This window comes from Sphaerodactylus townsendi, linkage group LG06, assembly GCF_021028975.2.
Source record: "Sphaerodactylus townsendi isolate TG3544 linkage group LG06, MPM_Stown_v2.3, whole genome shotgun sequence".
In the NCBI taxonomy this organism is placed as follows: Eukaryota; Metazoa; Chordata; class Lepidosauria; order Squamata; family Sphaerodactylidae; genus Sphaerodactylus; species Sphaerodactylus townsendi.
This window is the reverse complement of record NC_059430.1, coordinates 29,440,660-29,465,181: the sequence shown is the minus strand read 5'-3', so window position 1 is coordinate 29,465,181 and position 24,522 is coordinate 29,440,660. Positions and strand designations below refer to the sequence as shown.

General features: G+C 43.3%; 1 protein-coding gene across 1 annotated transcript in view; it reads left to right on the top strand.

Annotated features, from left to right (window-relative positions):
* The window catches only part of TMEM178B (transmembrane protein 178B), a 330,240-nt gene that overhangs the window by 287,539 nt on the left and 18,179 nt on the right, over positions 1–24,522 (top strand). Inside the window, exon 3 of the mRNA XM_048500198.1 lies at positions 3,405–3,542. Within this exon, the coding sequence (XP_048356155.1) occupies positions 3,405–3,542 (138 nt within the window). The remainder of the gene's footprint in view (positions 1–3,404; positions 3,543–24,522) is intronic.

The window sequence follows — 24,522 nt, the reverse complement described above, 5'->3', positions numbered from 1 at the left end:
ACAACCAATTTATTGCAAACCCAGCAAGGGGTTTTCAAGACAAGTGAGAAGCAAAGGTGGTTTGCCCATTTTATTACCTACTCAAGTGGATTGTTTCATTTTTGAGTCTTCTTATTCTCAACTTGCCAAGTGCTCCAATCAACCATACCTGTGTTTACTGTTACAGAAGACCAATAAGTATCCTGCAGTCATCCTACAGGCTGCAAACAAACAGACTTTAATCCCATGACCGTGGGAAAAGCAGGTTTTTTTCTCTACCTTCATTCTTCTGCTTCTAATATCCAGCTTGATGAAGAGTTCTGGAGAATTTGAAAACCTGTGCAATATGTTGTGTTATTTTGATTGGCTTTTTAAAAAGATATTTGGGAGGGCGGGGATTTATTATAGACTGAGACGGCTATCCACTGGATTTTTGCAAGCGTGCAGCCATTCTGTCTCTCAAAAGTGGCTGACCTTCTCTTTGCTGAGACCATGTTTATTTCTAATATTGTGTGCGATAAAGGAGACTCGATTTTGAGGCACCAAAAATTGTGGAACTGCTTCCCCCCAGGTTATTAATCTGTCCTCTTGTATCATGCTCATCTGCCAGCAGGAAAGAATTTTTGGTTCACTTGTCGTTCCCTTAATGATCTTTCCTCCCTGTCCCTTGTTTTAATTCCTGTTTTTACAAATGTTTTAGTGGTTTCAACTGATCTTATTATGGGATTTAAAATGCTGCTGTGACAGAACTGCACAGATTAATAAGGTTTAGAAGGGCAGCCAAAAACAAAGGGCAGTCAATGGAGTGCAAGGGGAAAATCCTCATAGGAACTGAACTGCACTCTGATTGGATAAGCCAAGCTGTGCTCTGATTGGTGGAGCAACCAACTGACTAACAGAGGGAGACGGTATATTTCCGAGAGGGAAAAGATTGGAAACCTTTTGAATCTGGATTCCTGCATGTGAAAATCAAGTCCCTTAGCTGGGTGTGAAAATCTACCCTGAGAGGATTTCAGTCAGAGAAGAGTTTCTGATCTGAAATATGGTGTGTGTCAGCACATGCCACGAGCAGATATACACAGACAGACAAACTGGAAGTTTATTTATTGGTCAACGCAGAGGTGGAAAAGTGAGAGAGACATTCCACAGTGACCATAAATTAAGTGTGAGAGGAATATATCTTCTGAGAGATAGAAGAAGAATTCCTATGCCAGTTAGAAAGGGCATTTTACTCATCGGTAGATTCCCTGTCAGGTGTATTAATGATTTGCTTAAGTTACTCACAAGGGAAATTTCTGTAGAGTGGATGTCTAACAGTGAGAGAAAGGGTACCAGCCTATTAGAACCCAGGGTCTTTTTGAATCCATAAGTCAGTTACTAAAAGTAACTCAAGATAAAACTGCACCTTCATATGAAATATGACATCTAAGAAACCTAGAAAACTTGATAAAATCCCATGCATGTGATAGAAATCTCAGAATATGCATAGCCTATTTCCGCCTGATTTCCATCTGCTGATTTCTTCATAATTCCAACATCGTTTGTTCAATAAATTTTCCTTGTAATTTATTTGAACCTGTCTCAGTTCTCCAGTGCCATTTTTAAGCCTGACATCATTACACACTACCAGAAAGGCTATTCGGTCCTGAGCACCCCAAAAGGCAAACGGTGTGAAAATCTGCCATACAGTGATAAAAAGGCGTAGAGTAGCAGGAAGGTCTCCACAGCTGCATTCTAATTCATGCATCTACAAAACTCACACAGATTGATTTTGGGGTAGAAACCATAATGTTTGTCTTTTGAAGTTATACCACAACACAAACTGTGAATTTGGTTTTGATTTTCTGGCTTCTAAATAAACCAGTGCAATGTTGTTCGTGACTGATGAAGACTCATATATTGAAACAGGAACATAGCAGGCATCCTGTCTTTTGTTTATTGACTGACTGATTTTATTAGATTTAATTTGCCGGCCCATTCCCTTGTTGCATGTTCTTCTCCAGTTTGTAAACTTATATCTGCATTGAAATTATTTTCTATTTTTAGCTTGAAAACCTTTTGATAGTGTTCCTATTTATTGCCATTTTTAATTTGTGGACATATTATGGTACAATCTTGTCCTTTTGAAATTATAATAATAATATTTTCCATTATATTTCACAAGTTTTTGAATTATACGCATACAATTTTTGGTATTTTTTAATATTTCTACTATTTTTTAAACAAATTTCTGGCACACTGCACCCTTTGTTCTTGGCATTCAGAAGTTCCTCTTTCCTTTTGTTCTCCCTTTTTGAAAAAAGAGGTACATACGTATTTGTTGTCAAATCACAACTGACTTATGGCAGACCCAGGAGGAGGCTTTCAAGGCAAGGGTGGTTTGCCATTGCCTTCCTCTTCCGAGTCTTCCTTGGCAGTCCCCTATCCAAGTACAGACCCTACTTACAACCCCATCCACACTGGAGACAGCAGGCTGTGACATCGATGTGGCATTGCCCTGTCACTCCCAAAGAGGCTTCCTGGTGGCATGGGGAGGCTTGAAAAGCACAAAAGACTCCTTACAGCCAAGAAACCTCCAAGAGCCGCAAAGGGCTGGCTTAAGTCCAAACTGGCGTAGCACCAGTGAAATGCCAGCAAAGGCTGGGAGAGAGACGACTGAAGTTAGCTCTTCCCCTGCCCATGACCCCGGCCTGCTCCCACTATGCTGGTGGAGGCAGCAGAGGCCCCAGGACAGTGGCATGGCATTCAGCGTGGTGTTTCAGTGCTGGGGAGCGGCAGCTGCATGCCAGCAAGATCACCCCATCCGCTGAGGTAAGTGCCCTGGGAAGGGTAAATACACTGGCATGGCAGCACACAGCTCCGAAAGTCAGATTCAGCCCCCCACCCCCACCTTGGATGAGGCTTTGAGCGTACAAGATCTGATGAAATTGGGCTATACCATGCCACCTTACTTTCCAACAAGTGAAGTATCCATATGGATTAAAATTCACAATATTACTAAATAAAGAAGAAAATATGCTTAGTCTTGGACTTTGGGTCATGTCTGCAGCTCCCTGCCCAGCACTGTGAAGGGCGTGTTGCCATGTTAAAAAGTTTGGAGATGGAGCTTAACTTCAGTAAAATAGTTACTATTTATAGAATCAATCAAATTGGCCTTTTTGTTGTTGTTGTTGTTGAGAAACAGCTGCCCTTTTAATTTTCCCCTTCTGATGAAGATCTCCTTGTAACTGGAAACTTGAGAGAACACCTAGTCAGATTGTGTAGTTCTTAATCTTTAGAATCAATAGCCATAAATCAGTGTGTGAATAGCGAAATATCACATACACGAATTTTCCGTGCTGCAGGTTGCTGATATGCCATGCAAATGGGAATGTATACGCTGACACTGAACATGCATCCTCTTCTGTCTCTCTCTCTCTTTACAGACTTGCGCAGAATGACAGCTGGTTTCATGGGCATGGCTGTAGCCATCATCCTCTTTGGATGGATTATTGGGGTGCTGGGGTGCTGCTGGGATCGAGGCCTTATGCAGTATGTGGCAGGACTTCTCTTCCTCATGGGAGGTAAGGGGGGGAGGGAAGTTTGTAAATGAATGTCATTTTCTTTCTCTGTGTCTTCTTTTTGTCCTGCTGGTTTCAAAGTACCAGGCAATCTAATATAATTCTACCATTTCATTAAGGTAAATCAGCAGCAGCTTGTTTGAAGTCTGGTGCTACAAAAAACAATATTATAGAAGATAGTTTCAGTGGGCTGCTATGTTGGTTTGCTATGGAACAGCTAGATTCAAGTTCATTACCACATTAGAAACCAACAAGATTTTTGGTGTATAAGTTTTTGAGACTTAAAGCTCCCTTTGTCAGATTGGCCATGCTGGCAGGAGCTGATGGGATTTGTAGTCCATGAACTGTTAGATTTCGTTTAGAGTCATGGATATGCCCAGTAGTGTGTGTGACTGCAGTTTATAGAAAGTTCTCCAGAGACATAAATGTAAAAGGTAAAACTTACATTTATTCAAGCATCTTCAGTTCACAACTTTGTTCCAAGAAAAGGTAGATAGAAAGAACCCTATCTAAAGAGATTACTTTCCCTACAACAAGTGGGCACAACTAACGCGCCATCACGTGTGTGGATGTGAGAGGATGCTGCAGTGGCAAAGGCCCCACTGAGCAGGCTGCCATTGACCATGCGCTCGGGTCAAAGGCTAGAGCAGAAGTGAAGCTAGCATGGGGAAGAAAGGAAGTTAGTGGGCGGTCTCCTGGCCCAGACAAGGAGGGCAAACAAGAGAGGCAACATCACAGAGTGAGATATACAGCACCCCCCAGTGTCCAGGCATGCAGAAGTCGCTTATTCCAACATGAACATCTGCAGAGCTGCAGGTTGCAGACCCCTATGGCCATGTTGTCAAGTATCCAAAGAATTCTTTCAAGGTTCTTGAGAGTCTCTTTGGTATTATGCTTAGCAGCGATGTCTTAACGTCCACAGTAAATTTAACTTTTAAGATTTTTATCGTTCTTTCTGAATTTGTTAACTTTTCTACATAACCAGCACATATGATCAAAAAGCCATCCACTGCTTTACATTTCCAGCAGTTACATTTCCTTTGTTGTCTTTTGACTTGTTGCCATTTTGTGATGTAGTAACATAAACATGGGGACCTTATTTGGAAGGAAAGGTGGAACATACATTTCTAAAATAATTTTTAAAAATGACTCCCACAGAAAGTTTATGTGAGACGGAGGTATTTTATGAACTAAAATGGATAGTGGTCTTTAATCAGCAGATCTGTGACGTTTGATAAGACCAAGGCCAACATTACCATACCTCCATAATTCAACCCTAGCTTTAAACTACAGCTGTCAGACAGATAAACATCTTCTAATCGATTCACTGTCCCACTCTTTAACTGCTTAATTAACTGATTACATATTCCAGTATCTCAATAAAAGCATAGGATTGTAGGTTTTTTTTAAAAAAAATAAACTTTAATAAAGATCACAGTTTATTATTATTATACATTATTTTTTAAAAAACACTTTTTTACTCATTGGTTAGAAAGAGGCAGATCGTTTTTATTTTTATGATGAGTTGAACTAGACGATGTGATTGTCTTACATGATTGAATGGTGCTTTTTGAAATGTGGTCCAGACTATTCTATCTGGGGGTGGGCCACCCACCCTGGAGGGAAGGGGCAGGAGAGGGAGAGGGGAAGGGGCCCTGTCATCTGGTCATGACCCACTCACCCTGGGGGGAAGGGGCAGGAGGGGGAGAGAGGAAGGTGCCTCGTCATCTGGTCATGACCTACCCACCCTGGGGGAAAGGGGCAGGAGGGGGAGAGAGGAAGGTGCATCATCATCTGGTCATGACCCACCCACCTGGGGGGGGGAGGAAGGGGGAGAGGGGAAGGGACCCCATAATCTGGTTGTGGTCCACCTACCCTGGCAGGGAGAAAGGGAGGGAGAGTCTTCAGTCACATTTTTAAATGCCTGTAACTTCATAATACTGGTTGAGTCAAAAAATGTGCCCAGTAAAGTATTCACAATATCCATTGTACTACTTTTATACTACAACAAAACTCTTCAATTTACAGCTATAAAGTCATATTTAGCTCAGTACAGAATCAAATAGAACTTTAAAAAATAAAACGAAATGTATTTTGGAGGGGTAGTTGGGATACTAAAATGATCAACTATGTGAAGGGAATGCCAAAGATTCATATGAGGCTAAATTGTGTTTTAAAGATACTTTCAGAGAGGACAATGAGAGAGGTGAACAGTTGCAGTAATCCAAAGGCAAACCATGCCTTGATTTAAGCCAGTGCACTAAAACTATCATACATGGTGCTAAAGTACATGTTTATTGCCACTTCCCAGTAAAGATCTCACAATGACCTGTGTTTGGGCTTCAGAAACTTTTTGGATTATTGATCAATACATCTATTATCACCAATGTTACGTTGTATATTTTTAGCTATGAAAATTGACTTTCTTCGGCTCTGTTGATCTCTTGACTGCAAGTTGTAACATAGTTAAGATCTTTGATTGTAAATATGGCTGCCAGTGTACTAGAGTATCACTGGTCTATTCCGCACAGTCCGAATAAGACATCCTGAGGATGCAAAAAAAAAAAAAAAGTCTTAGGAAGGCGCTCCGCACAGCTTTTTCCCCAAGATGTCCTCAGGATGCCTTATTTTCACTCAAGGTGTCTTCTGGACAACCAACCTCCTATCTCCCTCACTACGTGCCCCCCCCCAATCCCACCAGCTAAAGAAGACGCAGGCAGGGCCCCCACAACAGACATTTCGTGCCAATGTCCTATCTGAAGCCCCTTGCCCAGATGTGCCTCAGAACATTTCCCCAATTCCACAGGGCAACAACACCCCACACATGTTCTACCTTCACAGTCCTCTCTTATCCATGCCCCTTTTGAACCCTCCATCTCCAGTGTCCCTTGGAACATCCCAGATATGGCAACCAGGAAACCACAAGGTGTTAACTTGTCTGAGAAAAATGAAAACCTCACTCTGTGAACCTCGCCCCAACTACAGACAGGGGGAAACAAGTCAGAAAAGAGAGGAAGCAAATGGACCTTTGAGAAGTCAGGATCCAACTCCCCCACCCAAACCCATTAGACTATTTACAGCATCCTTAAGCTGTTTTGTTGAGATGTTGAAGTTGCTGTTTCCACTTACTACTCTAATGTTTGTTTATGGTTTGAAATAATGGGTGTGTTTGTGGATGTTTCTGCCTTGCTGTGGTGTGCAGGTTAAAATTGTTGACCCAGGAACCAAAGGGCACAATGCTTTGAATTTTAAAAAAATAGTGTTACACTGTTAACTAATTTAACTGTGAACTAATTTAACTGAAAAGTTACAAAATAAAAGAACATTACAACTATTAACAGAGAGCAGAGAAAATACTTATAATAACTATTTACAAACTACTATTGAAACAACAAAACGCTATAAATTTCCCATCCTTTCCATCCACTGCTTCATGGCATACAACCTCTGCTCCATTGCAATCAGAGCTCCCTGGAGTATCCTCTGCTCCCTTTGGTGCCTCTCCAGCCATCTGACGCGCCTGTGAAGGTTCTTAACTGTAAAACAGAAAAATTGCGATTAGACATTAGAAAAGCAATATTCCCAGCAGGTACACATGCTGCTTGTGGATTGTGTTCATGTTGAGCTAGAGGGATTTCCTCTGAAAGCTGAGAGTGCTCAGAGGCTGTTCAGAGCTGGAATAGGAGCTCCCCAACTGTTCTCCCTCCTCCTGTGGCCTTGATGAGGTGACCCAGTTGAGGGTCCTGAAAGATTGCAACAAAAAGGTAATGTTCAGCGCAGAGGTGGGATCCAGCAGGTTCTCACAGGTTCCCGAGAGTAGGTTATTAATTATTTGTGTGTGCCGAGAGGGGGTTACTAATTGGTGGTTTTGCCACGTGATTTTTGCCTTAGTTACGCCCCTCCTCTCAGCAGTAGTGTGCAGAACTTGAAGCAGTCTAGCAGGAGGTGCACCGGCACGCGTGGCAGCCTGCGCCTGCGTGCATTTTTTTCCCGCCCAAGGACCAGCACAGTGGCTGCGTCCTTGCCACAGCCCAACCGAGGAATGCCCCACCCCTAGAATGCCCAGCCATGCCCCCATCGTGCCCCGCCCAGCCCCATTGGCACTACAGTTTGAATCCCACCACCATGGGAACCTGTTACTAAAATTTTTGGATCCCACCACTGGTTCAGAGAAACACACACACACCACATTCTTTCAGAAATCTAGGAGGGACAAACAGACCATGCTCTGAGGAATTTTGTGGGTGAACACGTGGGTGTGGGGGAGGAACAGATGAGAAGGCCCAACACCACATGCCTGTTCATTAGTGGCCCAGAAAATGTCCTTGCCCATACATAGCTGAGAATCTCTGCAAATTGTGTGGGGAAATAAGCTGTCTAACCTGGTTGAGGCTCATCTTCCTGGCTGTGGCCATGTCCTGTTCTCCCTCCATAAGATCTGGGGGGAAGAAGTCTTTGGAGGTAACAATGAGGGCTCAATGTTCACAAGATTACAATCAGTCTGCAGGCTAGCTTATTCCACTCACTGTGTACACAGCACATCAATATATCCCTTAGTTTCTTCAGATTTCATGTCAGTGTAACTCAGAGGGGGCCTCCTTTACAGTGGGGCAATTCTGGGCAGGCATCAAAGCAAGAGATGGCTTGACCCTTCTCTGAATCTCATGCTGTGTAATTCTCATGTGCTTGATGATGTTGGGAGTAGCTGGAAACATGCAAAGTTATCATGGATGCTGAAGGACTTCTCAGTAAAGGCAGTGAAGTTCCTTTGAAAGGCAGCTTCATATTTCAGCCTTTCAGAGATCTGTTAACTGATGCCATTCAGAGCTCTGTAGTGCTGTGCTGAGACTTACCAACACTTAAGTCACCTTCTGGCTCTCCATCCTCCTCTTCCTCCTGCACTTGAGTGACCACCTGCTCTCCTCCTCTTTGTGCCATAGCTGTGGGCAGAAGAAGGTGGGGAAACCAAGGTGGCAATGCTGTATTCAACACACTATATACGACTTTAAAATGACATGCTCCTAAAAATTAATGTTCATAGTCTCATTTGAGGTTGGGGGGAACATGATCTCTACACTCATAGTGGGCAGAAAGGGCACTCATCTTCTATTCACAGATTAGTGATTAGTGGGCAATGCAAGTAGACTGTTCTACACTGCTCACGTGGTGAAAATATGTTATGTTACATGTCCCCTTGTGATACCTTTCCAGAACCCAATATTATCCCATCCAGCAAGAATCTGAGATTCTGCCAGACTGCCTAGTTGTGATTTTGCTGTAGTACAGGTCAGGCCTGCTTTCCCACAGAGCAACTAAACCTGTGCTGATTGGGTCTAAATGGGCATTCCCATCACCTGGCAGACGAAGGGTTATTCCAGTCCGCTACCAAATTGTACCTATTCCCACTATGTGTGCTTTTGCACACACTGCACCCCTGCCACACCCCCACCCACCCCGGAACACCATGCTCCCTCCCCACACCAGCCTCGCCCCCGCCCGGGGCATTGCTCCCCCATCCCGTTGGTGCTATGCCACTTCAGCATTAAAATGTATTGCTCAAAGACTGGTCTAATAATTTTTGGGGGGTAGGTTTGCCAATTCTGGATTGGGAAATATCTGGAGATTTTGGGGGTGGAATCTCCGCTGGACAGTGTTAGGAAAGGGGAAGGACTTCAATGGGGTAGAGTCCACTTTCCAAAGTGGCCATTTTCTTCATTATCTGTGTTGCGTGGGGGATCAGATGCAATAGTGGAAGATCTCTAGCCACAATCTGGAGATTGGCAACTGGAGGGGGTGGATTAATGGCCCCTCTGAGAAATCAGCATATCTTATTTGAACCAGAAACAACATGATTTCAAACTTACTCTGTGTTCCAACACCTTTATTTGATGAAACAAACCAGAGTACCTGACAAATTGGGTCCCAAGTGGCAGAAAGGATCATCTGCTTTCCTTTACTATGTCTATAACCCTGAATGTAAACGGAGGCCTAAAGGCATACATGTCTACCCTAATCTTTCAGTTTACTTGTTCCTTCTTTCCTTGTAATAGACCAAATGATTAAAGTCTATATTTGTATGCCACATACGTGGAACATGATATACAGAGAACCAGTACAGTGTAATTGTTGGACCCTAACTGCTAAGAGTACTGGATTTAGAATTGTCAGCTTCAGGTTAGGACATTTCTGGAGTTCTGGAATGGAGCCTGGGAAGAGTAAGGTTTGGAAAGGGGTCACACTTCAGTGGGGTATAATGTCATAGAGTCCAGTCCACCCTCCCAAACTTCCATTTTCTCCAGTGGAATGAACTCTGTTATTTGGCAGCAGTATTTCACTTCACCCCTGTTGCTTCTTCCATCGCTATGGAAACTCTAGACAGCCATTTTGTTGACTGTGGGAAATGAGAAGCTTATTAAGCATCGTGTAATTGCAATGGAAGGGTAGCTTAATGCCCTGTTTTTTTCTTCAGTAAGCAAAATGGATACCCATTGTTTTTATAGTTATTTAAGATCCTGGTAGTGGATTGAATAGTGCATGGAACTGACAGAGGCTTGTTCTGACTCCCTTGTTGGGCTGGCAATTGTCCATTAGTCCCATGAAGGGGTCAATTCTCCCTTGTCATAATGTACCTCAGAGGCGGAGCAAGGGGGAACTGTGCCCGGGGCATGTGTTCGTCATGCATCCCCAGAATGGCCCTGCCATGCCCCATCATGTCACAGCCACACCGTACAAGGCACGTGCCTGGGGCGTCACACCCTACCTGGCCCCCTGGGCGCTACGCCACTGATGTACCTCATCCTGACCCATTTAAAGACCTCTGATTCCATCTGTGCTTTTGTTAGTTCTTGGTTGTCAGATTCTTATTCTTTGACATGACCCATTTTGTTGAGCTTATAGATTTATGATACATTATAGATTTGTGATACATTCCAGCCTTACCCGCTGATACATTCCTTAATATCATGCCAGACTGCTGACTACACTAGCTTGCCCTTGATGGGATTCTGGAAATCCCATTACAATGAAGAATTAGGCCATGTCCTCTTTCCTTCAGTCTTGCTTGTCTGTGTTCAGATTCGTTATCCTGATAGCCCCATACATTTTTTAAAAAAAAACCCTGCTCAGTTTTTGGGACGCTATTTTACTCTCCAGAAATTGTTTTGGTCTCACTGTGCCTTGATCTAGTAAGCACATTTTTTTTAAGCGCACCTGACTTTGGTAGCTGATTTGGTGAAGAAATAAATCTTTTAAAGCCATTTCAGAGAAAACTAGGCCGAACCAACATATGGAAACCAAATTGCAAAATTATAATGCATAGCTTAGTAGACCAAGCTTAACACTGGTAGGTCAGTAGGTTGGCAGTGTTTCAACCAGCCTATAGGTGTCCTTTTAACAACAGTGTGGAGTACAGACATTAGTAGAAAATCATGTTAATCTCCTTTTTGTGGAAAGCTTCACCTCCTAATTACTGTGTGGAGTAATGGGGAGAAAAGCAGAATACATCAACCAATCTATCAATAAAATGAAGTTTTTGAACTGATATAGACCTCTTACCACACAACAGTGGATAAAAATGGATTTCCTGAAGGCTCTGAACTGGTACAGCCCTTTCAGTGGGGGGGGGGGGGGGGGGGGATTGGTCTGTTGCTGGAAAGGAGGGAGACTGGACCTCTTTTAATCTAGGAATAGGGGATCCCTACTTGTGTCTTAGGGGGCAACTTCCATAAATCTGGTGGAAACACCACCCAGTTGTTAGTCTGCCCATAATATGATGCTCTGTTACCATCAAAAGTGACAATTTAAGATAGTAAAACAAGAACTTCCAAACAAATATAACAAATCTGGAACTATAATAATCAATAATAGGGGAAGCCTGTTTCCTGTGTCCAAAAGCGCAAGGAAGTAGGAAGAATTTCACTCCCATCTAAAAGAGACAGCATGGTGCAGTGGTTAAGGAGCCAGACGAGGATCTGGGAGACCAGGTTTGATATCTACTCTGCCATGGAAGACTGCTGGGTGACTTTGGGCTAGTCACACTCGCTCAGCCTAACCTACCTGACAGGGTTGTTGTGAGGAGGAAAGAACATTGTTTTAAGCCAATTTGGGTACCATTGGGGAGAAAAGCAGGGTACAGGTAGCTAAATCAATCAATCAAAAACTTCTGTTCAAGGCCAAAGGTAAACAGATCCCTTCTTTTCTGGTCAGCTGGCAACCCTCCTTTCAAGACTGTAAAGTAGAAAAGTCTACTTCAACTTTCATGAAATGCAATTTTATATCTCTGTTGAGGCTTTTTGATTCCCCACTCCTCCACACAAGTGGTGGAGGCTTATCTGGCAAACCAGATTTGTTTCCCCACTTCTACACATTCCTTTTGGGTGACCTTGGGCTAGTCACAGTTCTTTGGAACTCTCTGAGCCCTACCTATCTTACAAGGTGCCCGTTGTGGAAAGAGGAAGGGAAAGGAGCTTGTAAGCCCCTTTGAGTCTCCTTATAGGAGAGAAAGGGAGGGGGTTATAAATCCAAACTTTCTTATTTCTCTCCTTTTTATTTGCCTGCCAACTTCTATTACTGAACATAACAAGGCTTTGAATCAAGTGTTTCATCTGTTTATACCAAGGATTTGTCAAGATGAGTCACTGGTGAGCTATTATCTCATATGCTTCCATCTAAAATCCCACAATGAAGAAACATGTATTATATACCATTACTCAAACATGTACTTGTATTGAGCATTAAAATAATTAAATCCAATTCACTTTCCTCCATAATGTATATTACAGCACTGGGCAACGATTAGACCAGTCTCTCAGACCTTTTCCACTGATTCTGTACATTCTTTGTTTTGTTCTTAGTTCAAGCATCCTGTGTTTACCACGGGCTCCCACAATGCACCAGTGATAGGGTTGCCAGCTATGGGTTGGGAAATTTTGATAGGTTTGGAGATGGAATCTCTAGAAGGTCAGAGCTCAGCAGAGATGCGATACATAGAATCCATCCCCCAAAGCAGCCATTCCCTCAGGAGAACTGATCTCTGTAGCCTGGAGATGTATTGTAATTGAAGGAGATCTCCAGGCCCCACATGGAGACTGACAACCCTCAGCATCTTCTTAGCAAACCTATGGAAATGAGTAGGATTGGTGCTCCCATGCAACTGTCTTTAACTCCAATGCAGCTTGGGTAGCAGATGCAGCAGCAGAGGGGTTGCTCCAAGGGGACGGGGGAGTGCGATGCACCAGGCACGCGCCCCTTAGGGGGCTTGGCGAGGGCATTCCAGGGGCGGAGTGTGGGCGTTCCGGGGCGGGGACAGATGGGGTGTGGCAGGGGCAGAGGACGCACCAGTGCACTGGGCGCTTCCCCCCCCTCACTCCGTCCCAGCAGTGAGGACTAGCCCCCATATTCTAAGCCAGGGGTCTGCAACCTTCGGCTCTCCAGATGTTCATGGACTACAAATCCCATCAGTCCATGCCAGCATGGCCAATTGGCCAATTGGCCATGCTGGCAGGGGCTGTTGGGAATTGTAGTCCATGAACATTTGGAGAGCCGCAGGTTGCAGACCCCTGTTCTAAGCCATCTTCAGATGTTTGAAAATGGTTAAAAGTTACATCCATGGGGAGAATGCAACACCATGGTAGCAACCTCTGCCCTCAAGCTACATACAATTTGTTTGAGTGTAGGCATTAATAGCCATGTAAATACTATATTTGTGGATACATTCATGTGGGGAAGGGGCCCGACTCAGTGGTAGAGTATCTGCTTTGCATGCAGAACATCCCTGGCTCAGTCTCCAGCATTTTGTTGGTATTTGCATGTGTCTGTCACAACCAGTTATGAAAGAGTTAACATCTGTTTGTATGGAAACAGGATGCTGAGGTTTATTGTAATGAGTTGAACTATTGATTAGCTGTTGGTCAGTCAGATAGCCAGTGCTTACATATTAGTGAGCACGTACATCCGAAGTTATTAGGTTAATTTGTTTTCTTCGTTCCAGCAGAATAGAACAGAATAGACTAGAGCACATGGACAGAGAGGAGGATGTGCAGTCAAGATGAAGATATCCTCTTAAGTGTATAGTTAGTACTGTAAATATATAACAGAGCAGTACAGCATTTATTTGCTTTTATTCTATGTTACCCTAGTCTTTTTAGTTAGTAAATTTTTATATAAAGCAACCAAAAGTATCTCTGAGTCCCTTTCTGCACAAGCGCCTGAAACTTTTTGCAAACATTTACAAAATGTTTCTTTAAAACATCCCGTTTGTTCACACTCACTCCCTTGAAAATGCTTCCTGGCCACCATTTTGTGGTCATTCTGGGGTGCGTGTGTATTTTTTTGACAGATCTGTAGGTTCAATGCTACTAAACTTCAAAGCCTAGTGCTGTGATTCTCTAGGGGTTGTGTCTACATAGCTACATAGACATGAACCCCCCTCCCCCATTTTTTTTAAAAAAGGACATACAGAATTATGGCTGGCATAAGCTCATAAAATGACACTGACAAGGAAGCCCAGGTTCTGCAGAGCAGTTTGGAAAATGTTTCAAAGAGATCTGCATAGCAAGTGAAAATGGTTCCACAAAAGGAATGCTTCCCAAAAACCATTTTCAGAAAAAGATTACTTGGGAACATCATACAAATAAACATTTTGAGGCAGGAAATACAACATTTTAGGCTAAAAAACATGCAGAAGTCCACAGAGGAAATTATTTATTTCCTGCCTCAAAATGTTTTATTTGGTTTGTGCGGAAACTACCTAGCTCTCTTTTTTTACTGGATGCTATGTCCGTATCTCTGCTAATTAAGTATTTCTTTATATGTATACCTACACATTTCCAGCTGAAATGGAGTAGAACTTCTGTTTCCCCATTTTCCTCAGTTGAAAATTCTCCTCAGGGGCATTATTTTTCCCATTCTGGAGTTGTATGTGCATTATTCCAAATAGAATCAGGCCCTTGCAACTCTTTAAAAGTCCGTTCCTCACAGCTCCTGTGTGACCCAGACCTGACTCATTAACAGTTGGAACAGCTGGACTGAGCCCCAGTTAAAACTCTCTAATGCCCTAACAGAAACTACCATTTCTGGGGTTTGCTGGGAAGAAGGAATGCCTGTGGCATTGTTTGAAAGCTGCAGTGTGGATGTATCCAGGGATGACTGACTGTACTCCCACTGTTTCTCTCCTGAGTCCAACATTGTTGGAGTAGGGCGGGATACAAATCGAATAAATAAATAAAATACAGTCCTCTTCCATCTCATCCCATACCATTTTGTGTTATTGGTTTAGATTTATAACAAGGGATGCTCAAGTATCCACCATTTCAGCTTGCACCCTGCTTGCATGTTGTTCAGAAGACAGCTTTGTCACCCACATTAGAGGGGTCTGTCCTGTTTCGGGTTGGGGAATTAGCAGGGACAGACCTTGCAATGGAAGAGGATGGGCTACAAGATCTTTCCCACCAATTTAAACAGGGGGTTCCCCCTTTAGAAAGCTGCAGGAAACCAGACTTTGGAGAAATTTTAACAGTTTTATTGAAGAATGAGAATATAATAAAAGGGACACAAGCAGTTTTGGCAAAAAATAAACACACACACACAGATTTTCAAGAAGCCTAGGATTTAGATAGAGGTTAAAGATAAGTTTGGAATAGCAGAGGTCATTGCGGGGAGGGTGATATTTACCTGATCCAGAAGAGAGGAAGATCCAGAGAGGCAAAATCTGATGCCCACGTTGGATGCAGAGAAAGAGGCGGCGGCGGCAGGCACAGTATTATGAAACCAAAGGCAGTTCAGAGAACACTGGGCAAGCTTTTGTTTGGGCAGGCTAGACATAGGAAAATGTGACCCTCTGGCAATGCTAAGAGAGGCAATCTTCCTAGACAAAGAGGAGTTCCTGTTCTCAGAAGAGAACAATACAGTGGATGATGGCTCAGAGCTGGGGATAGTCCAGATTTTGATTAGATTTTAGGTACAGTTGATTAATTTACAACTCAGGGTATTCCAATTCAGAGTAAGGTCTGATGGTCCTCTGGTAGTTGGACAGGAAGGGCACGATAAGATCAACTAGGGAAGAAAGGACTCAGGAAAGCTGGTTGTGTTAAGGCTGAGTAGAATTTGCAAATGCTTTGTGGCTAGAGAACAGATGTGTCTTTTCCAGGGATGGGCTTTTGTTATCCAGATGGCAACGGTTGAAGCTGCAGGAGAAGCTTTGCTAGCTGCTATGCATATTGATTGGGAGCAGGAAAGCATGTTCAGGTGAAGCCCTGCTCTTGTTATCAAAGTCCAGAATTAAGATTTGGCATCCATCTTAGTCTGAACTGTCTATAACGCTAGCAGAGGTGACTGGTAGGGCATAGTTCAGAAACTGCCCCCCCCCCATCTTGCCATGGGCTTGCCTGCCAAAAGTTTTTGTGTTGCCAGCAGCTCAAGACTGTTTGCCAGGTCAAGTTCTATGACCCCACACAACACTCATTAACACCACTATCACATTACCTTGCACCCACACCAAGTGGGTTGTTTTTTTAAGTTAAAGGCAAACAAGACCCACCACACACAAAAGTACTTTTAAAAAAACCGAATGTCTCAGGGTTCTTCTGTGTCAGTTTGACCAACGTTAACGGCTGCTGATCTGTCTGAATCTTCAGTGCTTCATGTTTTAGACAAACAGAAACAAACGCACACCGTGAAATCAGTTAATTATCAGACCTAACCATCCATCAACTGGGAGTAAAATCAATTGCAACTACTGCTTGTTTGTTTATTAAATTTATATCCCGCCCTTCCTGACCTAAGTCAGATTCAGGGTGGCATACACACATATTTAAAGCAATTTATAAAAGCCATATATAAAACAATTAATCAGCCTATAAATACCGACTGTGCAGATAAAAAATTAGCCACAGGGCTGAAGGAAATAAAACTTTACCATCACAACAGTTACCATGAAGCCATACAGCTGTTTAGCACACTTTTCAAGTCACATGGCTTTAAGATGAAGCAATCGAAGGCTTTGCACATGAATGATAGTGGACAAAATGGTATGTTCACCTGCCTAACATATTCATCATGAAGTTCTGCTCAGCATCCCTCTTTAGGACCCATCATGTCCCTTGCGTCTTTTAAAATAAGTGCAAAATATACAGACCGGACAACAGGGAAGGCAGCATGGCTTAGCCTGGGCTCAGATCTTGAAGGTAAGCAGGGTCAGCACTTGGCAGGGAGACCACCAAGGAAGGCAATGCAAAGGAAGGCAATGGCAAACCACCTCGGCTTCTCACATGCCTTGAAAGCCGCTTGCTGAGGTCACCAGAAGTGGGCTGTCACTTGATGGCTCTTTACATGCGCTGATAGAGCTGAAACAAGCTTCGGTTTACTTCTTGCGGTGAATGTCTGGCGAAATGTGAAAAAGAGACTGACCATCATATCTACGTGAAAAGTTTAAGCTGTGGTACTGGGCAGTCTCCAAGGGCCTCACTCAACATTAAACAGCAGAATTGCTTTTACAAATTGTGTCTCGTCCTGGCATGGCACTGATGTTTCCTTCCTTCTCATAATATCGATACAACAGTGTCGCAGGTGATGACTGAACCAGTTATGACGTTGGCTCGGATAATCTTTCTTGCATCCCGTCCCAAACCCTTATCTGGGGAGGCAGAAATCCATTGTGTTTGGCTGTTGCTGATTCTTTAGCTACTACATGCTCTCTTTCTAGTGACACTGATGGCAGCCAAGAGAAAATTTTGTTCTGGTTCCTATCAGCAAGTTAGACCTCATTCCCTTTCCAGTGGGGCACATTCCTATGTCAACGTTGGATAAGCTCAGTTCTCACTTGCCTGGTAAAGCCTGCACTTGTTAGCAAATCTCTCGTAACGTCCATTCTTCATCCCAACAATCAGGAATATTTCAGTCTCCATGGATCCCAGCTTGGTTAAGAGTCTGGCTTGCTATCACAAGATTTCCTTTTTTTCTTCAGACCTGTGGCACAGCAAGCCTCGTCTGCAAACTCGTCTCATGAATGTGAAGCTCCTATGAGGCTGATAAACTTATTGGGCCTGTAGAACAATTGTGTTGAGCAGCTTTGTGATCTTCAAGAGTACCTGTTTTCTCTCTACATTTTAACCTAGTTAGTATAACCTGTGATGCCTCTTTAACCCTTCCTCCCCACACCCCAGTCTAAGCAGGCCTGTCATCTGTTCCTCATTTCTGGGAAACGTTCCTTATTTTGGGATACTATTGTAGTCACAAAGGGTCATGGGGGAAGTGGTGTAGCTAGAGGGCATGGGGGGCTGGCGCCCTGGGTACCACTTCCAGGGGGCGCATTTTAGAGCCATCTCCCCAACTGCGTCCCTGTCCCGAATGAGTTGGGGTACAGCTGGAGGGGACACAGTGAATGAGGCTCACCCCAGGTGCCATTTTAAGTAGCTATGTTCTTGCACAGGGGTGAAGGGGGTATTTTGAAATAATAATAATAATAATAATAATAATAATAATAATAATAATAATAATAATAATAATAATTATTATTATTATTATTATTATTATTATTATTATTTATTATATACCACCCCCGGAGGGCTCAGCGCAGTGCACAACAAAAATAACAGATAGAGCACAGTTTAAACAGATCAAACAACCATAAATAATATAGGCTCTATTCACATTAAAATACTAAACCCCATTAAAATTGTATGTTCACCTGCCTATCTCACCCTCAACATTTCTCCTTCCAGGAATCTCTGAGCGCTCAAGATCCTGGCATTTCTCACCACCTCCTTCGGATTTTTTGTTCATTTTCGTTTAATTTAAATAAGCCATATTTTTCTGCACAACTGAAGAGTCACCCAAGTAGGTAAATACATCTGTAGGTGGTCTCATTAGGAAGCATTTGTGATTTGCTCAGTGGTTACATTCATTTATTCTTTGTTCTCAGGATACTGTACAGTCTGTAGATATCTTGGTGTCCAATGAAAACAGTGCTGCTCCAGCACCGCCCCACCCCCTCCAGATGGCTTTCCCATGGTGCAGAGAGCCCTAAAAGGTTTTTTTTAAAAAGAAGGGTGAAAATTCCTAATAACAGGAAATAGAGATACACCACGAGAATCGTGGCATATCTCCGCCAGTGGCTCAACCAGTGCAAAGGTTAACCAGGCTCTGGAGGCCAACTAAGGTCAGCCCCCACCCCCCAGCCCAGCCTGGTCCAGCCCTGGAATGCCCCGGCCATGTCAACAGAAGGCTTTGCAGACCTAAGCAACGGAGCCAGCTTCCAGGCATTTGCCTCTTGCACTGGCAGAAAGGGGTGTACCAGTTCCAGAGTGGGATAAATCGTGGCATATCTCTGCCAGATTTGGGCTGCCTGTCATCATTTGGAACTTGGGGGCCCTGTTGGACCCTGACCTTAACTTGCAAGGTTAAAGTTGTCAACCTCCAGGTGAAGCCTGAAAAGCTGTCAGAATTATAATTGTTCCCTGGACTACAGAGAAAATGGCTGCTTTGGAGAGTGGAGATCATATCCCTCCTCCCCCCAAACCCTACCCTCTCCAGGCTCTACCCCAAAATATCTAGGAGCTCCCCAACCTAGAGTTGGCAACCCTATATCCCTTTTGGACATAAATACATAAGACCATTTCTAGCTGGTATCATTTGCACTGTGTGAAATGAGCTGTATCTGTTATACATCGGCTACTTGAGTAAATCTTTTTTGCCTTAATACAATCTACTATTTTAGGAAAGGTGTAGAAGAAACTGCTAACAAGAAGGAAGGAATTTGGAACTTGCTATTTTATCTTTGGTTTTAGTTGGAAATGTTTTAATTAGTTATTGTGAGCCACTTCGAACCCAAAGGAAAGATGGGCTAATACATGCTTTAATGAATGAATGAATGAATGAATGAATGAATGAATGAATGAATGAATGAAAATGAATGAATGATCAAGGTACTTAAAATACCTCCTACTCCCATGAGAGCTTGCCCATCTTCTGAGGTCAACTGCGATCTCTCACTCTGTGTGCCCCCTTTTTTTCAGAGAGAAGGACAGGATCTTTTCTGCTGTGGCCCGTTGACTGAGGAACGTCCTCCCCACAGCAATTCATTTTGTGCCAGGCTTTCCCCAGGCTTTGCACTGATTTTGATTATTTGGGGTTTTCTTCCTCCTCCTTCTCTGTTTCTTCTTATTTTTTATGATGGATCTTGTGAAGACTTTTAATGGTTTTGTTACTGGCTCTTGTGTTGCCTGGTTATTGTGGGTTTTTTAAAGTTACATTTTTTTCATTATTATTAATAGTAATGTAAATATCCTAGTAACATAAATATTTGAAACAAATAAGTAAGAGGCTCTGGTTAATTAGTGCCAAAGAGAGAAATGCTCTTTGTGTGCATGTTCTGCCAGTAAAGAACCAGAGAATGCTCTTGAAGCTATTCATCTGATCAACTCAGTGGTGGCGAACCTTTGGCACTCTAGATGTTATGGACTACAGTTCCCATCAACCCCTGCCAATTGGCCATGCTGGCAGGGGCTGATGGGAATTGTAGCCCATAACATCTGGAGTGCCAAAGGTTCTCCACCACGGAACTAGAACCAAGGGCAGGTTTGCCCTGGGTAATACGTGAAACAGTTATGTGCATGAAGGGCACAGCAGTGAATAGCAGACTCCGGTTCATTCCATGTAGTTGCTGCTTCTTTGTGAGTTTGACATTTTATATGAATGATGAAAAGCTCTGTTACTCAGAGCATCGTCTCTGAGTTAATGATGCTGCCACCTCGCAAACATAGCAGGTTCCAGTGTATGGCCAGGGTCTGGATGGGAGATCTCTGGGAAATACTGCAACTCTGTCTTGAGTTCTGTGATGGCAGAAGGGCAGGAAATAAATATAAAAAAATTGACTTCAGGGGAGGTATGAAAAAAGAGAGAGGAATTCATAAAATAGAGATTTTTCTTATAGAGGAAATAACTAACCCAACAGCGCAACATCTGACATTCTCCTCACACCTGCTTCATGACATTCCAGGACTCAGGAGGATAAATACATAATCCTCTAGAATGATTTCTCATTCCTGACTATGCTAAAACAAAAGGGTGGGGGGGAGATGCTCTCCAAGCTTTGTTTTTTACACAGGTTTGGTGGTAGTGAAGGAGAATCCTGTCAACAGCTCGCTTAATGGGGACTCAAGAGGGATAAAAATGGGTTATTAACTGATGGGGTTCATCCCCACTGCTAAAGCTGCAGTGTCAGGCAAAAATAAATAAGGGGGGGGATGAAAATGCTTTTTGTTATGATAGAAAGCTCAGCAAATCCATGCAGTGCTGTCAACAGGGCCAAGTTATAAGCTTGTCCACATCTCTGTCCATTCTGCCCCTTATATCCTACCCCTTTCCAGGGTGACAGTTTTGCTGTCTGGTCCCTTGTGGCACCTGCCCACCGCTTGGATTAGGACAGAGAACTGGTGTCATTAAAAATAGGCAGGTTCAGGGTGGGTAGCTGTATTGATCTGCAGTAGAAAAGCAATGTTTGAGTCCCTGAGCACCTTCAAGGCCAAGAAGACTGCAGTGGTGCAATTCAGCAGGTTCGCACCACTTTGGCAGAACCGGTTGTTAAAATGGTGCTTGTATGCAACCAGTTGTTAAATTATTTGAATCCCACCACTGGGACCTGTTGTTAAATTATTTGAATTCCACCACTATTTCCAGGTATAGGCTTTCGAGAGTCAAAGTTCCATATGTGAGACACCATCTGATGAGGGGAGTTTTGACTTTTTATGGAATCATTGAGTTGGAAGAGACCCCAAGGGCCATCAAGCCCAACCCCCTGCAGTGCAGGAACACATAATCAAAGCACTCCTGACAGATGGCCATCCAGCTTCTCTTTAAAAACCTCCAAAGAAGGAGACTCCACCACTCTCTGACGTAGTGTATTCCACTGTCAAACAGTCCTTACTGTCAGGAAGTTTTTCCTGATGTTTAGGTGGAATCTCTTTTCTTTCACCTTGAACCCATTACTCCCGGTCCTAGTCTTTGGAGCAGCAGAAAACAAGCTTGCTCCCTTACCAACATGACATTCCTTCAAATATCTAAACATGGCTATCATGTTACCTCTTAACCTTCTCTTCACCAAATTAAACATACCCTTTTGAAAGATTTATTATTTACTGGAAATCATGTTTGTCTTTAAGAAGCTCATGGATTCAAATCTAGTCTTTCCCTTGTTATTCTAACAGAACCCCAGCGTGGGCTACAATTGAGCAAATAAGGGTTTAATTGGCTGTTGGGGGGTTTTGAGGCTGTGCAGCTGAGAGTGAAGGTCAAAAATCTCTCTCAAGGCCTTTAAAAATGATGGTTCTCAATACTATTCTAACCTTTAAAAAGCCAGCAGGGGAAAACAGTTTTGGAATATTACAGATTGCTGGCATGCAGTATGAGAGATCCCAAGGGCTGTGGGGGAGAGGGGGGGGGAGATGTATTTGCATTTGTACATAGCATACACACCACCCACAATCACTTCCTGCTATGCCACATAGACAAACTTATTTTACTGTGACATTCCTCTAAAGATACCAGCCATTGGCCATTTCCAGGCAAATCATCTAAAACTCTTCTAAAACATATTCAAACACCCCCTTACCATGACATATGTATGTACTCACCTTCTCAAAATGATTCCTGGTTGCCATTGTGTGATTTTTTCGGGGGGGGGGGGGGGGTTAGCTAGATGTAGAATCAGTGCTTCATGGCCTCATGTTGAAATTCTCTGCATCTTGTTTACTTGAAGTTTTGAAGATTAGCCCCCCCAAAAAAATTTTTAAAAAGCAGAAATGGTGCAAACAAACAGATGAGGAACAGAGTGATTTCAGAAAATGACGCCCAGGAGGAAGTCCAGGGATGGCACAGAGGCATGGGAAACATCTTAAAGTGTTCGCATAGGCAACTGAAGACAATTTCAAAACGTTTCAACCAAAAAATTGTTTTAAAGGGACATTCGTTGGAATCAATTTGAGGCTGCAAATAAAACATTGTGGGTTAGAACAGTGTGGAACTCTGGAGGAAATGTTTTATTTCATGCTGCAAAACAAGATCTAGATGAAATAGCAAAAACTATCAGCCCAGTAAACCCACAACAGTCAGTTGATTCCAATGTGGAAGCCTTCATAAGGGTTTCCTCATCACTTTAGTCTCATGTCAAGAAATGAAAACTGATTTCTGCATGTTTGGAGGCCATTAAAAACTCAGTTTTTTTAAAAGAAAAAAAGCAGGAAACACAAGGACCAGCTTTGTATCATCCAATGTGACAGCCAATGAGAAAACAGCAGCTTCTCCAAGTTGGAGAAATATTTTATTTTATTAATTTATTGAATTAAATCAGGCAGGGTGAAGGCTTCAAGTTCTTCTGAACAGTGTGGTAGGATACTGGTCAATGTTCTGACATATTTCACATGTCCTTTTCTGGTGGTTTCACAATATGATTTCCTTGTGGGATCCAGGATCTCTCATACTGCATGCCAGCAATCCATGATGTTCCAAAACTGCTTTCTTCTGCAGTGTTTTTAAAGGCTAGAACAGTATTTATCACCAACTTGTGTAAAGGCCTTAAGAGATTTTCATTTTTGGTCGATTCCCCATGGGGAAATTCTATGTTGATCAAACCAAGTTTGTAAAGAAACTGCACCTTTTAATCGTGGTTTCAACTTCCCCATGTTTAGGCGTTTAAGCAGGTTTTAGTTCATTTGGAAGAGTGAATGGTTAATCATGTAAGCGTTTTTTTGTTATGCTAACCGAAACCCAGAAGAGGCTGCACGCACATTGCTCAGCGCCCGCCGAGAGCTGATTGGTTCCTAGACTTGCATCATGCTCCATGGCAGGAATTTTAAACAAGGATTGGACTCCCATTCCTCCCCACGAAACTAGATCGAAAGCGTGCTAAGGAGAAAAGTTGTACTTGCAAGCAGGTTCTGCCAGGACCCGGGAAAAGGGGGAGAACGAGTGCCAGAAACGGGATGAATCCCTGTTCCTCACTCAAGCAGTGGGGAGTTCTTCCTGAAACCTGGTTATTTCACGTGAGTATCACGCGATTAATTGACTGTGGGGAATCGACCTCTGTCCAGTTTTTAAACCCAGTTTTTTAAAAAAAGCAAGCACTGGAGATGAAAAACTCTGTAGTTGAAGGCCAGCGAGCCAGGTTTGCCCTGGCCACAATCTGCACATGGAGGTCAGCCCAATCTTCACATGGAGATGGGAGCAGCAAAGTCTGCAGCATACAGATAGATCCAAGCCTGGTCTCAACTGAGCTCAGACTGAAGCCCTCTAGCTTTATACTGTTAGCTCTGCCACCAAGCTCCTAAAAGGACAAAGTTGAGGAGCCACTTTTGTCTCCATTCTGCCAAAAGAAAGTGCAATGGGTTGGTCACTACCCTCTGATTGTTGTTCAGTGAATCAGGGGCATGGTAGGCAGACCAAGTCCCCTTCTTCTCTAGAAAACCTCTTGGCCTCCCTCTTGCCTACTGCCACTTGCGCTGGGGAACTGTGGGATGGGGGGGGGGGTGTCGGAAAACCAGCATGACACAGAATACCCAAAACTGATGTTACGTTGTTGATGTGACTTTCTAGGATTCAGGCAAAACTCTATGGTTTTTACTACAGAATTGAACGGCTTTGAACTTACGTCTGAACAAACATGTACAAGATCAGCATGGGCACTGCTCAGAAAGGGTGCCAATGTACACATTTTAAAGTCCTTGTGGCTGGGAACTCCATTCCCAAGGGCATGACAGCCCAATTCAGATGGAGGCCATGGTACAGGGTACTGTTCTTCTGAACTCAAACAGCCTCGGGGAGTTGCCGTTTGCCCTACTGGAGAAACTTAACATGTACTGACAGCTACATGTAAACTGCCAACATGGCAAACAGTCATGTCCCAGGGTTCTTTGGTTAGGAAAACAATTCATGGGGGGGAAGGCTTCTTTCCACACACGGTGATCCTGATCCAATTGGGGCCTGCATACACTGG